The 17,524-nt window shown below is 38.9% G+C and overlaps 1 protein-coding gene across 7 annotated transcripts in view; it reads right to left on the bottom strand.

The window, feature by feature from the left end:
* The window catches only part of LOC126190754 (E3 SUMO-protein ligase PIAS3), a 261,787-nt gene that overhangs the window by 80,851 nt on the left and 163,412 nt on the right, over positions 1–17,524 (bottom strand). For all 7 annotated transcript variants that reach the window (XM_049931264.1, XM_049931262.1, XM_049931269.1 and 4 more), the window contains one exon: positions 9,012–9,138. In XM_049931264.1, coding sequence (XP_049787221.1) covers positions 9,012–9,138 — 127 coding nt within the window. The remainder of the gene's footprint in view (positions 1–9,011; positions 9,139–17,524) is intronic.

Below are 17,524 nucleotides of genomic sequence, written 5' to 3'. Positions count from 1 at the left end.
AAATTTCTACATTTCTTTGGCCGTCTTTCCAAGACACTAACATGCTTGACATCAATGAAAAGCAGAAAATTCCAAGCACTGTGCGACAGATGTGTGCAAGTTATGCAGGTAAGACATGCAATTATTAATGTAATCATTTTTCTATAGTTGCTGTATAGTGTCTTTTGGTGTACAGATTTATTATAATACGTATAATATATTATCAGTGGAAACCACATTTTTTTCCAGGTACACCATAATGATTTCCACCTAAGTTTGGTATTATTTCTCTCTCTTTTGTTTATTAACATAGAGGCTACAAGTGCAGTATCAGTACCACCCAGGAAGAGAGATTGTTTCACTCAAGGAATGGAAGCATAACAATTCCTCCACAGCAGATGAAGTATATCCCTATATTTTAATGCACCCCTGAGATAATATCTCGAAATAGTAGAGCAGACAAGAAAGACTTCTACCAGGCCTGGCTGCCATTGCAAGATGTATTTTATTTCTCCCTGCAACCGAAGCATCTAGAAAACAAATCATACATTTCAATATTTTTGACACAAGGTTGACACTGGGCAGAGTTACAACACAATATGCATGCATTTTAAACAGCAACCAGTCTATGACACTAATCATGTACTGATCATGACATTCCATTTTATGTACTGTAATTTTGAGTAGATTATGTATATCATGACAGGGCGATACCTGAAAGTGCGCACTTACGGTGTAATATGTTAGGGTATATGTCTAAAACCATCGAGAAAATGTTTGTGAGGTCCATTTGTTCACCAAATATATATTGTGGTTGTTCTTTGAAGGCACTATAAATATAAATTTCTTCTACAGCATCCATTAATCTGCCTTTCTGTATCATATGTAAGACATTTAATGATTGCTGTATGATGTTGGTGTTAACGGTTGTAGTATTCTACATGTACATTAAATGAGGATTTACAGATCTTGCATATCTGTGTGTGATCACTGAATCTGTTGGAGAAACATCTACTTGTTGCCACACATAGAAACTTTCAAATTCACCAAATTTTATTTTATTATTAGAATAAATGTGCACTTTTATACAACAGAAGCCATGACAAACAGATCCTGGGCCAACACAAATCAAGAACTCCAACAACTTGTGAACTCAATAGCAGTGCATGGATACCACCACAAAATATGTAAGAACAAGAGTTTCCACACCCCCAGCAGCAACTGTGTGCGTGAATTGTGCGACCAACCCTGTGACTTACCACCTGACCAGTTGTAAAACATGAGTAAACTCTCTGGTAGAGCTCTGTGAACAATAAACAATGTGAACACTGAAATGTGCAAACAATGTGTGATATCACATTTGATTTTATAACTTCTTGATTGTGTAAATGGCTATGTTTTGTGTGCATGTGTGTGACGATTGTCCCTACTTTTGTCATGGATGTGGAAACTGATTCATACATTAGTTTTACAAAAGTTATGGGCTATTCTTTCTGATATGACACCATAATAAAACAAAGTAATGGTTTTAGTTGTTAGTGTTTCTGCTTCTCGTGTTTAAGTTATTTCTTTATCTTTATTGTCAGTTTTGGTCTGTAATTTTGTACTACAGCAAACATTGAGAGAATTCAAATATTCACTTCTAAGATCATATCAAGTGGATGCAATCCATATATCAGAATTATTCAAACAATTTAAACAGAAGTGTTTGGAACAAAGGTATATTTGTTTGTCAAAAAGCAAAATCTTTTACTGTTGCACAATTTTTGACATGTGTTAAAAGAAAGAGCATGAAATTACATCATATATAGCCACAATCAAAGTATTATGCCACGTTGCAATTTTTTTTTTTTTTATGTTATAATTTTGCAGGTACATTTAGTTGTATATGTGGATACTATCTGCAAATTGTATAGCATAGAAAGTTAGTTAGTAGTACAGAGGTAATAAATTAAAACATCATGCCTGATGCTGGAGGGAAGGCGGGGAGGGGGGGGATCAGTGTGAAAAAGTTAGCCAGCCATTTAGTAATATAGATCAGGTGCAACGCTCTTACTTATATGTTTAGTGAAGCAATGCTGGCACTGGTCACCCTGCTATGAGATGGGAACACATGACTACAAGTAACCAGTGAGGTAGCAGCTGTCGGATAGCATGTTTCATAACAGTAAGCACAAGTAACTGCAAAATTTTGGTGTCAATATTACGATGAAATGTGCAGATGTATGTAATAGGAAGGAAGGAAGGAAGGAAGGAAGGAAGGAAGGAAGGAAGGAAAGAAAGAAAGAAAGAAAGAAAGAAAGAAAAAAGGAGGATGTAATTGCAAAATTTGAAAAATATATGAGGGTCGCTCAAAAAGTGATGCCTACCATAATGTTTTTCTTTTTTTTCCTTCTTAAATAAGATTCGTCAAGTCAAAAATTTGAATTTGGCACTACTCCGCAAAGCTTCTTCTCAAATCCATTGCAATATAACTTTCTGAGTCGATAGATGCCAGTACTATAGTCACTTGCAAAAGGGCCGACATCCATGTTCATATTGAGACAGTGTTCTGTGATATGGTTCTTGAATGCATGAGGAGAAACACAAATTCACATTCATAAGAGACTGAAAAATGTGTACAGTGATGCAACAGTGGGTATTGGCACTGTTGGGCAGCGGGTTCGTTGCTGTAACTAAGGTGAAGGGCAAACACTGTTGGCTGACAAAATGCAGGCTGATGACTCAGTGCCTCCGCACAACATTCAGCGAGTCGTCGACATCATTCACGGCGACTATTGCGTGACTGCAGACATTTTTGTGTTGCATTACCTCCCTCAGTTATGGAAGTATGGTGAGGATTATTCAACAACTGGGATACCAGAAAAGTTTGTGAAAGTTGGTTACCACTAAGGAGATTGCGAAAACTGGATGAGAATTCTTGTCTTATCCCCCATACAGCCCTGAGCTGGCACCACCAAACTTTGGCCTTTTTTAGTTGCTAAAAGGAGTATATCACGGAATTCAATTTTCAATTTTAAGATGATGATGCTGTGAAAATTTCTTTGCATCAATGGCTTCGGAATAGGATCGTAAGTTTTACCACACTGGAATATATGCTTTTGTTAAAATACAGACCAAAATTGTGGAAATGGACAGACATTATATTGGAAAGTCAAAAATTAATCAACAATGTCATGGTTTTCAACTTATGTAGTTGCATTTGAAATTCTTGCCAATCGAAACTGCAAAAAATGGGAGGCATTACTTTTTGACTGACCCTTGTACTTGCTGTAAATAATAAATAAATTTTTGGCACAGAATAATTATATAGCTGTAATGATAAAGCAAAATAAAGCAAGACATATGTAACCTTTGATCAATGACTGTCTATGGTGTAATTATAAACAATTTCGTAGATACAGACAAGCGTCTTGTCATAATGTCACATTCACTTACAAGTAGATCTTTGTCTAAATTACCATTATTTTATTTTAGAATTTTTTGCATGAAGTGTTTCGGCATCACTATCATCAGATTTGTTATAAAAAGATTGCAAGTGAAGAAGAAATAATGCAATGTACATGATTGACAAGGAAAATTCTTCTTAAGGTGTCTTTTGCTATCTGGTCTTTTACATTATGCTACTGAAATGTAAACATTTGGGAAATTGTAAAATAAAATAATTATGATCTTGACAAAAACTTGTGCATACATACTAAAAACGATTCTTTTTAGTTCTTTATACGTGTATTGTTCCATATTATGAAAATCACAATCATTGGTTTCGCCACTTTTCCTTGGCTTTCACTGTACACTTAAGAATTATCCTTCCACTGCCTACACCACAGTGACATATTGCCAATCTGTGTGAAATATAGGAGAAGTGTCCAGGGCTGCACTGCTCTTTCCTAGACTGTAGACTCATTTATTTATAAAAAAAAAAAAAACTACATAATACGATACTGCAGTGCTGGTGTTATTCTGATGACAATGCACTGTGGGGACTACAGCCATCACTAAAAACACTTCAGATAAATTTGCAACTGCGAATAATGACTACCATCAGCTGTAGAATGGAATGATGAAAATGGAAATTTGTGCCAGACCTGGACTTGAACCCAGTTTTCCCGCTTGCGATAAGTGGGAAATCTGGGTTCAAGTCCTGATCCGGCACAAATTTTCATTGTCATCATTCCATTCTACAGTTGATAGCAGTCATTATTCACAACTGTGAATTCATCTGAAAACTACAGAAGTTCAGCATTTGAGTATTGCACTGGATAATCTACGGACAGACCTGCAAATGAGGTTTAAAATCATTTGGTCTCATTCTTTGCATGCAGTATTTACAGCACAGATGTAAAGTAGATTGACAAAAACATGCAAACATCATGAGAAACATGTTTGAAAATAAATGGAGATAATAGCCAAACTGCAGATTGTGCTCTTGTACTTGACCATGAATGGCCCTCGTGCAATCTCTTCAATATGTTGCAAGTGTCAGTTGTGGTCAGAACAATGTTTGCGTAGTTGTGAGTGCATTAAGTCAGAGCTTGTACGGTGGATGCTCCCGTGACTAAGGGAGCTAATGTGTTTGGTGGTTCAAGAGGCACCATGCCGAAACTAATAGTGCACACAAAGAATTCGCAATATCATCATCCGCTAGGTCACAATGTAGACGAAAGCATGTGTGTCGAGTGATCATGACAGATGGTCACTGAAGAGAATTGTGAGGAAAAGTAAAAGAACGACAGCTGCAAAAGTCACTGCAGAACTAAATGTTGCACAAGCACGAAGACAACACAAAGGAGCTCCATAAGCAGGGAACTGCACAGTGAGCTGGAATTCGAAAACCACTCTTCAGTGATGCAAATACTCGTTGTTGTTGTTGTTTTTGTTGTTGTTGATGATTCGTTTGTAGGGCACTCAACTGCGGGGCCATCAGTGCCCGTACAAAGTCCCAATTTTTACACAGTCCAATCTAGCCACTGTCACAAATGACGATGAAATGATGAGGACAACACAAGCAACCAGTCCCCAGGCAGAGAAAATCCTCAACACAGACAGGAATCGAACCCGGTACCCTGTGATCCAGAGGAAGCAACACTAGCCACTAGACCATGAGCTGTGGACACAAATGCTCGTAAGACAAACCTGGATGGAGCAATGAAACAAAGTAATTTGGTTGGACGAGTCCTGTTTCACAGTGTTCAACTTCTGCCTGAGTTTATGTCCAAAGAGTGAAACATGGTGGGGGTTCGGTAATGATTTGGGCAGCCATATCATGATATTTTATGGTTACTCTGCAAGGTCAAATTACTATCAAAAATTATGTGACCACTTTGGCTGATCAGGTCCATTCCATGATACAATGTTTGTTCCCCAATGGGTATGCTATATTACAAGACAACAACAGTGCCTCGGTTCACACAATTCCCATTGTCCAGAACTGGTATTGTGAGCACATAGGGATGAACTATTAAATCTCCACTGCCCAACAGTCACCAGATCTAAATATTACTGAGTCTTTGTGGTCTACTTTGGAAAGCAGGGCGTATTATTGCTTTCCATTTCCACAATCGTTCCTGAACTTGCCACTATTTTGCAGGAATAATGGTCTAAGACTCCCTTGAAAACAGTACAGATCTGGTATTTATCCATTTTGAGGTGAATGGAGGTGGTTTTGAATGCCAACAGGTTTCCTACATCATATTAGGCATAGTAATGTGTTGTGTTTTTGGTGTTTCCATATTTTTGTCCAACCTGCCTTCTTTAATGTGCATATCTGACAGGTGAGGTGACAGTTAATTACTGACGAGTCCTTACCCATGTGATAAAGCACCCTCCTGTGTGAACAATTCTTTATTGAGAACCAGGGCATGTTCTGTGCTTCTAATGACCAACTTTCTCATTTCTATTCACTGTGATGAATTTATTCAACTTAAGACCACAGTTGCAAAATGTTTCTTTGCAAATCTGTCTGCTTTCCAGAAACTACATCCAAATATGCCACCTCAAGTATCTGCAATGAATAATGTTCCATTTTCAGCAGTCAGTTAAAAAATATGAACTGTCATAAAATATGAACTGTTGCAGATGTCAACGTGAACATACCACACAAAACTGCACACCATTTTATATGGTAGCACTATGAACACTAACGTTGCAAGCAGTTGTTTGTTATGTAAATTACGCAACAATCAGTTTAGGATACTTCACTGTCTGTGATGGATGCATTAACATTTGTAAGTATTCTTCACGTGGTTATTCAAACTCAATTTTAGGCTTTAGTATTGTCAACTTCTCATTATCTCAGTGAACTTTTTAAGTTTGCACTTGCTGTACATTTCAATTCAAATAATGACCAATTTCTTTTGAATGGGCTGTGCAAGTAGCTGCTGGAGCTCTGGGAAGAGTGTACAGATGAGAAGTGGAATGAAGAACCTGCACTGCTACTCATGGAGCATTATTTGATATATTGCACACCAGAGTCCATGACCTTGGTTATTGTGAAACAGAAGTTAAGGAATTCAGAGATACGTTGAACACCATGTGTGATGGATTTCTAATAATATGGTAAGAAATCTTTTATGAATAGTATATAAGGTGTGTGAGGAAAGTAACGAGGCTGACAACACTGCGGGTGACCTGGAGTGCTTAGTAGTTCTACTTGTGTAGACCTGTCAGCGTCTTCATCCCTTCCAGATGCTCAGTCCGAGTTCCAGCTCCTTAAAGCCATCACGTGAGCTTTGAGAGTGTCACCAGTCAAGTTGTGTGTTATGCAATTTGAACAGCAGAATTTAGAGCAATGCTATGCCATCAAGTTGTGTGTTAAATCTTGTGGGAGGGGACTAACAACTGAGAAAAATGTTGAATGTGGGCATGTTCTTGCGAGATCACACTGACGTTCAACAATAAGGATGATGGGTGACATGTTTGAACACTTTCATTGCATGTCAAACTTTGGTCAAAGTTTTGCACATGTCAAATGTTTGCATCAAAATGGTGTCGAAAAACCTCACATCTGTACAGAAGGATAAGCCAAGAAAAGTGTGCATTGATTTTATTGAGATGATTGTCAATCACCATGAAGTTCAGTCATGTGATCACAGATGGTGACTGATTTTTTAATACGATCCTGAGAAAGCGGCAAAGTGAAACGTGGCACAATGAGACATCTCCTTGAACGAAAAGCACAAGTGAGCAAAACAAAGATCAAAACAATTCCAATTTGCTTTTTCACAGCAGAGGTATAAGGTATAAAGATTTGTTCCTCCAGAATGAACTAACTGTCAATCAAGTTTTTTACAAAGATGTCTGTGAAAGGCTCAGAAAAATTGTGAATCAAGTGAGACCAGGCACTGCAATCAAGTGGATGCTGCATCATGACAACGTCTCATGTCACACAACCACTTCCATCACGGAATTTTTGACCTCAAAAGGCTTTCCTGTTATTCCACGGCCTCTCCATTCACCTGATCAGAGTCCCTGTGACTTTTTCCTTTTCCCAAAATTGAAAAAATATTAAAAGCATGTAATTTTGGGACTCTGGAGAACATCCAAAAGAATGTGACCAACATGTTAAAGGCTCTACAAGGTGAAGCTTTCAGTGCCGTTACCGAGACTGAGAACAACAAATCCGCCAGAGTATAGCTGCCAAATGGAACTATTTTGAAGAGGCAATATTACCGTTTGAAAAAAACTTTGCTTGATCAAAAATCATCCTCATTACTTTTCTTGGACACCTTGTACAGATGATCCAGTAACTCAATGTCTGAGGAATGATGCTCAAGTCAATTTGACAACCACCATTAGAAGAATCTACAGTAAAATTTTGTAATCAGTGAAGGGGCAGTAACAAAATGAATTCAGTAACTTCGACTACGACTTTTGATCAATATAAACACGGTTTCCCTAGATTTGGATTCCAGTCTTTAAGATACTGCTATAGTAATTTTTTTTAATTTTCCTGTTTGCTATCACAGCTAGTAGTTATTTATAATCCAGGAGGAATTATTTATAACCATAAGGAATGTGCCACGATAATGTTGTTGATTTAATGAAGTTTATTAAATCAAATTGACTCTGAATAGCATACTGTGAAATTTGGAACTCTGAACTTATCTGACTACTCCTGCCACCAGTGTCTCAGCTGAGAGGAGCTTTTCCGCCCTAAGCATGATAAACAATTATGGGGATAGTTCATAAATTCAAGAATGGTTTCCAAACTTAGATCTATTGTAAAATGAAAACTCTCTCCTGCAGCAACTGAGGTTCGACTACAAATTTCACGACATGGTCGTCACCGATTGAGGTGAAAAGAATCCAGCATCATTACTTATGTGATATTTTCACATTTTAAAATGACACTTTATTCTTTTATAGCTGCTAATCTTTATGGAAAGTTCAGTACACAACCACTAGTCTGTACAATTTTCATCCTAAAGATTTAAGCTGCCCTATGAGTACGATTTGTTCACGCAAACATTTCAAAGAGGAGTGCTGAGAGTGGACGGGTCTACAACTGCCCCATCTACAGATTACTGTGGGGAGGTGAGAAGTGTGCAGTGCTGGCAACCTGGGAATTAAACAAATATTAATTTTGCTTGTTCTTAATTTGGAGCAATTATTGATTTAAAACTAGCCTATACAGACAATGAATGTTTTCCCTGCTAAGTGAATAGCATTTCCCTCCGCTTACTCGAATGCAATAATATAAAACAATAGACAATTTTAGACAATCACTGCACCAAAGCAGCCACTGTGTCACTTCACTGTTTGTAAATAAAGGCTGGCAAACTTGCAACACTTACACACTTAACCCAACATACCCATTCTGACCTAAAAACCCCAGAGCTAAACAAAATGGGGACGAATTACAATCCTACCTTATGCCTCTCTCTTTGCCTGGGAAGCAAGGTGAGATAAGGAAAACAACCTATCACACCAAAACCCAACACTGCTAAAATCCACATAACAAATATGTTACATATCTACAAAAAATAAAAACTACAATTGTTCAGAAGCTTACTAATAAAATATAGACTTACAATAGGAGAAAGCACCCTGGTCTGTTCATTTTTAACAATTAGCGAAGACCAAGAACCATCCTGATGTAGCTGAATCTCATTGCTGTCAATAGGCAATTTTGGAGAAGCCAGAACTTGCTGGAAGTACCTTTAAGAGAAAGAAGTTTATTATATCAAAGCCATATATAATAGAAACAAAAGCAAAATGAAGGCCACAGTTCCCTCTAACTTCAATGTTTTATGAAATACACAAATTATTTTATAAAATTGGGGTGTTTCAGTGTTACCTTACACTAGCCCCTACACATAGAGAAATAATTTCACCACTTATCACTGGTATCTACATTTGATTAAAGAGTGTTTGTATTATCACATGTGTAAGTACACACAATAGATATCTATTCCGCTTGGATAGGTAATTACATAATCACACATTTAAGAGAGAAAAAGCATCTCTAAAGGTTTCATTTTATTTATTTATGTATTGATCTCAGCATCCCAAGTGTTGTAAACTACAGAACATTTGGATATTAAGAAGTATATACGAAACTTCCTGGCAGATTAAAACTGTTTGCTGCACTGAGACTCAAACTTGGGACCTTTGCCTTTTGTGGGCAAGTGCTCTACCAACTGAGCTACCCAAGCACAACTCCCGACCCGTCCTCACAGTTCCAATTCTACCAGTACCTCGTCTCGTACCTTCCAAACTTCACAGAAGCTCTTCTGCGAACCTTGGAGAACTAGAACTCCTGGAGGAAACCTGGCGGAATTAAAGCTGTGAGGACGGGTTATGAGTCGTGCTTGGGCAGCTCAGTTGGTAGAGCACTTGTCCGCAGAAGGCAAAGGTCCCGAGTTCGAGCCTCGGTCCGGCACACGGTTTTAATCTGCCAGGGGGTTTCATATCAGTACACACTCCACTGCAGAGAGAAAACCTCATTCTGGAAACATTCCCAGGCCATGTCTCCACAGTATCCTTTCTTCCAGGAGTGCTAGTTCCGCAAGATTCGCAGAAGAGCTTCTGTGAAGTTTGGAAGGTAGGAGACGAGGTACTGGCGGAATTAAAGCTGTGAGGATGGGTCGTGAGTCGTGCTTGGGTAGCTCAGTTGGCAGAGCACTTGCCCGCGAAAGGCAAAGGTCCCGAGTTCGAGTCTCGGCCCGGCACACAGTTTTAATCTGCCAGGAAGTTTCACATCAGCACACACTCCGCTGCAGAGTGCAAATCTCATTAAGATGATTCTGGCCATTCACGCTTCCAGAATTTATGACGACATGACAGAAGAGTTGTGAAAGGCTCTAAGCAAACATTACAATCAAGCCCAGACAGACAGAGTGTGTGTGGTGTGTGGTGTGTGTGTGTGTGTGTGTGTGTGTGTGTGTGTGAAATCTTATGGGATTAACTGCTAAGGTCATCAATCCCTAAGCATACACACTACTTAACCTAAATTATCCTAAAGACAAACACACACACCCATGCCCGAGGGAGGACTCGAACCTCCGCCGTGACCAGCCGCGCAGTCCATGACTGCAGCGCTTTAGACCGCTCGGCTAATCTCGCGCGGCAAAGAGATAGTGGTAAGCAGCAATATAATAAAAGCTAGCATGTCAATTTAAAACAGCAACAGCTTATTAACATCTGAGTAACTTCTGTCTCACATCGTCTCAAGAGTTCAAAACACTAAATACTATGAGAGAATGTAACGCCAGTGTTTGTAAAGACTTAATTATCTTACTCTTTGAGGTGTATATGCTTTGTTGATTGCCCATGAGGCATGCACAGCTATTCTCCAGAAATTCCCATGTTGCTTAGGAGAGGCGGAATCAGACACACTAATAAAAAAGTGTAGTCTAAATAATCACCCAAAAATGACTACTGTCCAATGATACTTGACCATCTGAGATTGGTACTGATGCATTGCACAAAATACTGAAGAGGTCTGCAGAGCTTTAAAAACCATAGAGTTGTTCGATATATTGTACTGTGTAATGGCGGTATTGAGCAATTAATGTCAGTTCCTGCCATGACTAAAAGGATTTCTCAAACAACCGAAAAAAGGTAAACAACAAAACATTAAGAAAGAGGCTGTAAGATGTAAGTGAAAGTGCTATCTATGACTTTGAAGAAATGATGTTCAGATGATCAGAAAATGCCATATACCTTGCTGTCCTGAGTAGCAGAGGAAACTGAAGATCATGGTATCATAACAGTAAGTACAAAGTTTGACTTGATTTACTTGCAGCAGTTCTCAGAATGGACAAATAAGATTCATCCCTGTTCCTCCCCCTTCAGCTCTTTTGCCAGAAGGAGCCACTGGTTCTGAAAGCTTGTAAAAGCTAAATCCTTTCATCTGTGCGTTCACATGCCACCACTTGGTAAGTAGATTTTTTATCTATCTGTTTATATTATATTATCAAAAATTCATTATTTTCATTGTTATAAATAATGGTTGTGGTTTTTAAATCTACACTGCCATGAAAGAGCTCCTGGACCACTGAAATATTATCAAAAATATTCTTGGGCTTGTTCCTCCTTTCCACATAATTTCTGCCTACGTGTTGCACGACAACCAACTCTACCGCAATACATGTCAGTTCTTCATTAGCGAGTGCTGACACGTTCACTACAAATGCAGTGTTCTAAGTGACACATCCTGGGCATAAATAATGCACAATAATACTGTGCTTGCCTTGCAATTTGGCAGAATATATGACAACACTATTGTGTCAATGATACTGAGTGTGTGACGGCCAATTCAGAATGTCTCTTGATTAATTTAATGTGATCTCATTGGAAGCATCGCTGCTCTGATGAATCTATACCAGTGGTCTGCTCTCCTACTTCCTGGACATCAACCACTTTTTCAGTGCTTCTCTTCATCCCTGCTCACTTGTGCCTGACCCAACCCATTGCTGTAATCTACCATTACATTGATGGACAGTCATCTTTGGCTGCAGGGATATCCTACAATACCAGGGGCTGGACAACCTGCGAAAGCAGCCATATGTCATAGTCCACCAGGATAAATGGCCACCATTAATCTGTGGCCAAGAACAAAGTGAGCCATCCTGTGGCAAAACATGCAGCTGAACATAACATGCTTGATTTCAATGGCTGCTTCACAACACTGGCCATACAGATCCTCCTCTCCACCATCTGATTTTCTGAACTACGCAGATGGGAGTTAACCTTACAACACATTCTCTGCTCCTGAAACCAAGCTGTCTTCAACCCCTCGATCCAACAGTTTCTGCCACCTCTACCTTGTCACCTTCTCACAATTCGCCTCCCCTCACCCTCCATGTGCACTGCTCTCTGTCCACACACCCTCTGGTCCATTCCCCTTCTCTGCTTCTCCCCTTTCAGCTCACCACTCTGCCCCCCCCCCCCCCCCCCACCTCCAGCACAGCTTACTGATGCTCCACCAAGCAGCCCTGTCCTGCTGCCTCTAGTCCCTGCATGCTCCAACAGGCAATTCTGATTCTCCTTTCCCCATCCTTACCCTGCTATCCTTCCCTGCTCCATTCCTGGTTGTTGCTCCTGTTTGACACTTCTCTGTTGCATTCTGGCCTAAGCAGCTACAGATAGAGGGCAGCTGTGTGTGTGAGGTGTGCTTGCTGGTGTGATTGTGTGTGTTTCTCTTTTCTGAAGAATACTTTGGCCTAAAGCTGACACGTAATGTCTTTACTTATATAAAGAAACAGTCTCGGTTTTAAAGTTATTTTTATTACAAATAACAAGTTTTGCCTTGTTAAGGCTTCCCCAGATCTTTATAAAAGAAAAGGAAAAGCAAGGACATAATTATATAAAGTTACAAACTAAAGGGCACTGTTCTTACATGCACAAAATTAAAAAAAAAAAAAAAGGATTAATTTTTAAAAAAATAAAGTAACATTAGCAAAGCATTGTGTATCGCTGGCTGGTAGGGCAATTAGTCAGAATGATGGTAACAAATCATCTACAGGAGGAACAATCCATCACAATACACGGGAGAAAAAATCAAATGTGTAAACTTGGAAGGATAAAAACTGTGGTAAAATTTATGAAAGCAAAATTAAAGGGGAAGGGGGGGGGGGGGGGGCGGCATGGGTGCATAGGCAAATAAAGTAATGGAAATTACTTTGAAGCAGTCACAGCCACCAGGTGAAGTGCAGTGTAGAGCGACAGACACATCGAATCAATGTGGAGAGCAGGTGAGTAAACGGTCTAAGTGGTCACTAGAGTGCAGAGGAGAACCACGTTTCCCGCACTAGTAGGGCAGGACATCAACAGAAGATGCTAGTGTTGGTAAAACTTAATAAATTTAGGCATAAGGCAATAAAAAATAGCTACGGGCAATAAGTAAAAGTGATTAGGTAGCATCTTAACTGACAGTGTACGATGGCGCACAAGATAAAAATTCAAAATGCTTGGAAATTAGAAGAACACAAACAATAGGAATACTGTATAATCAAATGTTGCCATAAAAACAAAGGCCCCTAAAAGTTTACAAATGGGTGTAAATAAAAAATAAACAAAATAACTATATGGATAAAAGTAATAAGAGTATTAAAATCATAACAATACAGTGTGCAAAAGAAGGAAAAAAATTGTGAGCAAATTAAGTAGACAGATTTTGTTTTTTATCAAGACGTTGTAAGAAGTCTGATTTTTACTGACCAACTGATCATGCAGAAGCTCAACATTATTACCTGTTAAATGTAAAAATTTTTTAATCTTTTAGAGTAAGTTAAATCTTGTCAACTACCACTGCGTTATAGGCATTATGAATGGCAATGTACCTCAAATTAGACATATATTTCTCTATGGAAGCTGGAGATAATGACAGTTCACAAATATGGTGAACATAGACTTACAGAAAGCAAGTTTATAATGGAATGGGTGAGAAGAGGAAGAACATATCACCAAGCCACTCCCAGTTGACCGCATTGTCGGTGTGTAAAATTTTTAATGTTTTGGCCACTCTGATTGGCTATTGATAATGAGGAGGGGGATGTTAGACGTCCTGTATTGGTGTTTGCTTTATTGCTTGCCACTAGTGGGAAGCTATGAATGGGGAATGGTTGGTAGTTATGATGCAGTGCTTTTTACTTGTGTATATTATATATTGAACTGGGGACCAAGAATGGTGGAGAGGCTTAGTCCCCGCCATAGCCCTCTGTAGTTCACAACCCCACAATAGGCCACAGCAGTCCACTCACCCCACTGCCACCCCACACCGAACCCAGGGTTATCGTGCAGTTTGGCCCCCAGCGGACCTACCCTGTAATGTCTCATACCAGAGAGTGTAACCCTGAATGTTTTCATGGTAGAGTAGTTATTGTGTACACGTACGTAGAGAGAGTGTTTGTGCAGCAATCAGCGACATAATGTAACTGAGGCAGAATAAGGGGAACCAGCCAGCATTTGCTGAGGCAGATGAAAAACTGCCTTAAAAATCATCCACAGGTATCATGTAATTGGAGTCAGGGATAGTACATCGGTAAACACTGTGCCAACTTCAGCCCAGAGGTGATAGGGCAGAGATAAAAGTAAAGATAAAAAATTATATATAATAATGACGACAACAAAGAGGAGGGATCATATACTAACAGAGGTTACGTCAGAGAGGGTGTTAGGATGTGAGAATATGTTTGTGGACAACTTCACATAAATGGAGTTCTGGGAAAATAATGCTGGAGGGGAGGATCCAAATATAGTGCCCCTTTTGGTGAGATGGCTAATTAGGTCCCTTGGGTCATGCTGTAGAATGGCTTCAGTAATTTGGTTCAGAGTGTCTCCCAGACAGTTAGGCCACCAGCTTCCCCTGTCAGAGGTTCGAGTCCTACTTTGAGCATGTGTATGTATGTGTTGGTCCCAGTGTAAGTTAGATTAAGTAGTGTGTAAACCTAGGGACCACTGACCTCAGCAGTTTGGTCCCATAGAAACTTACCACAAATTTCCAAAATTTCCACACAGTTCTGTGTCGATTTATATCAGTCAGTTAATTTCATGTTACATGCATCATTTGCTCGATATATTGTAGTCATGTGGAAGAAGTTATTTTACATACACGTCACAACTTAATTTTTAAATATGGTTACATGTTGAACATTGATACAGGTCTTATTTTTTCTTTTCTTTCTTTTAAATATCTGCAGATGTGAGTTAGTAATTGCTACCCACCGCCTTTCACACATTACAGAAATATAAATCCTTCTCCAGAACAGGAGGAGTTGTGGAAGGAGAAACTAAAAAAAGTTTGTTTTCAAATTTTACTTTGCTGTCTGTTAACTAAGTTATCAAAAATTTTTGTTGTAACATCCTGCACCTTTTTGTGCTAAAGAAATCTTAATGTGGAGTAATGAACCTAATTTTGCCTTCTAGTATTACAGTTATATACACCACTGTTGTAAATAATCCACTGCAGTTTAAAAGAAACAAACTTCATGAGGGAATAAATATGCTGCGACACAGTAGCCAGAACACCCAAAAATTTGAACAAATGTCTACAATTTTTATGAAATAATGCATATTGCAAGAGTCATTTGTTACTAGAATTCCATTAGCACGTCATGTTGCTGCCAACATCAGGTGCATTTGCAGTTACTTTTACATTGTAATTAAAATGAAGAGAGGTTAGTTTCATTTGGTGTGAGTGCCAGCGAGATTGTGTGTCAAAAAATATGCCTATTCAAAAAAATATCATATGTTTACAGTCACTCCAAAGAGCCTTGAAAGCTAAGATAAACTCATTTTACTGTTAAAACAGTATTATGCAGTGAAGACGAAAATATTTCTATCCAGATCACATGTTTTTTATGTGGGTGGATATTGCAGATTTATTATAGTTGTTTATGTGGTAGGCATTTATACGTTTGTTGTATCTATGTATGTCAAACCGGGTGACACATCCAAAAAAGATATAATGAACACATACATGCGTGCCACACAAACAACTATAATAAATCAGCAACAGCTACCCACACTTTAAAAAAAAAAATAAATAAATAAAGGACACCCATTCCACGATATCGGTCATGATCTTCATATTTTACGTAAAATGAACGAGGGACACCGTATGGACTTATATGAAGAATTGGAAATATTCATTCTTTGTACAATTTATGGAGACGTGTTGGTAAATGATAAACTCTAACATAATAATACTAACTGCTTTGAAAAATTCTCCAATGTTGAATGACCATTTCATGGGGAAAAATTGTGTTTACCAATTACTCGCAGGATAGCTTCTGTAAAGTTTGGAAGGTAGGAGATGAGGTACTGGCAGAAGTAAAGCTGTGAGTACCGGGCGTGAGTCGTGCTTCGGTAGCTCAGATGGTAGAGCACTTGCCCGCGAAAGGCAAAGGTCCGAAGTTCGAGTCTTGGTCGGGCACACAATTTTAATCTGCCAGGAAGTTTGTTACTTACAGTTAATTATAACTGTCCTGCTACATATGATGGTCCTTCTTTGGCCTCTCGCAGGTCTTCCAGCTTCTTTTTCACCTTCCTGGATGTTTGCCTTGCTTTCTTGGCCATATCAGATGCAGACCTGTCTTCATTGGCTATCCCCATTTTATCGCAATGTTGCAGCCCAGTGATCATATTTTCACCAGGATTAATTCCCAGCTTTTTCAGTACCCAACACTTTCCAATATTACCACAATTGAATGTAATAACAGCATCATGAACTCCCAGTTTCATTGTATGCTTGCCTACAAATACAGTTTTAGGAAGGCGGTTCCGAATTATGCTGTTGAAACATTCATTTGGGTTCTGTGTCTGCCCGTGCAGAGATTTCCTTAGAAGGTCAGGATGAGCCAAGTTTCTGAAAACAGATTTAATTGCTGTAATAACAGCAGCAGGAAGAGAATTCTGGTGAGAAAAAGATTCTCCAGTTGCCTGAGCCCTATTGTATTTGCACCGGGAATTTTCTCCTGATGGACACAATCCATGACATGTCTTATCATCAGTAGAGGACTTATGGAAGAATATGGCCCAAACATCTCTCTTCATTGCCTCCAGATTTTCTTTATTTCTCCTAATTGCCTGCCCATAATATACCTGCAAGTTTTCTATAACAACTACTCTCAATCACATTTGAACAAAACTAACCGCGTATTTGAAAGCATGTTGCTTACAAACAGCAGAAACAAAAGAATGCCGACCTTTGCATTCCAAGGATAGCCAACACACTCGGGAGTTAAAAAAAAAACACCCTAATGTGCAAAGATCTAAAATATATGCAGAAAAGTGGGTGACAGAAAAGTGGGCGTGGCACATAAACACACGTGGTAGGAAAATGCTCTTTAAATGCTCAAAAAAAATTTTTTGCAGCAAAATCATTTTCAGAGTACTTAAATAAAACCTTAATCTATTGAAATATGATGAAAACCGAAAATCGATTTTTTTTTTTTTTTTTTTTTTTTTTTTTTACCTGAACCACGGTGTGGTCCCCTTAAATAACATTGGGGACAGTTACAACCATGTCTCACTTCCTGCCCAACCACTGCTTCCCTTTCATGCCCCTCGACTCTTGTTAATTGCTGTCAGGTTTCAG

Source organism: Schistocerca cancellata, chromosome 6 (assembly GCF_023864275.1).
Source record: "Schistocerca cancellata isolate TAMUIC-IGC-003103 chromosome 6, iqSchCanc2.1, whole genome shotgun sequence".
Lineage (NCBI taxonomy): Eukaryota > Metazoa > Arthropoda > Insecta > Orthoptera > Acrididae > Schistocerca > Schistocerca cancellata.
This window is presented reverse-complemented; position numbering and strand designations above follow the sequence as displayed.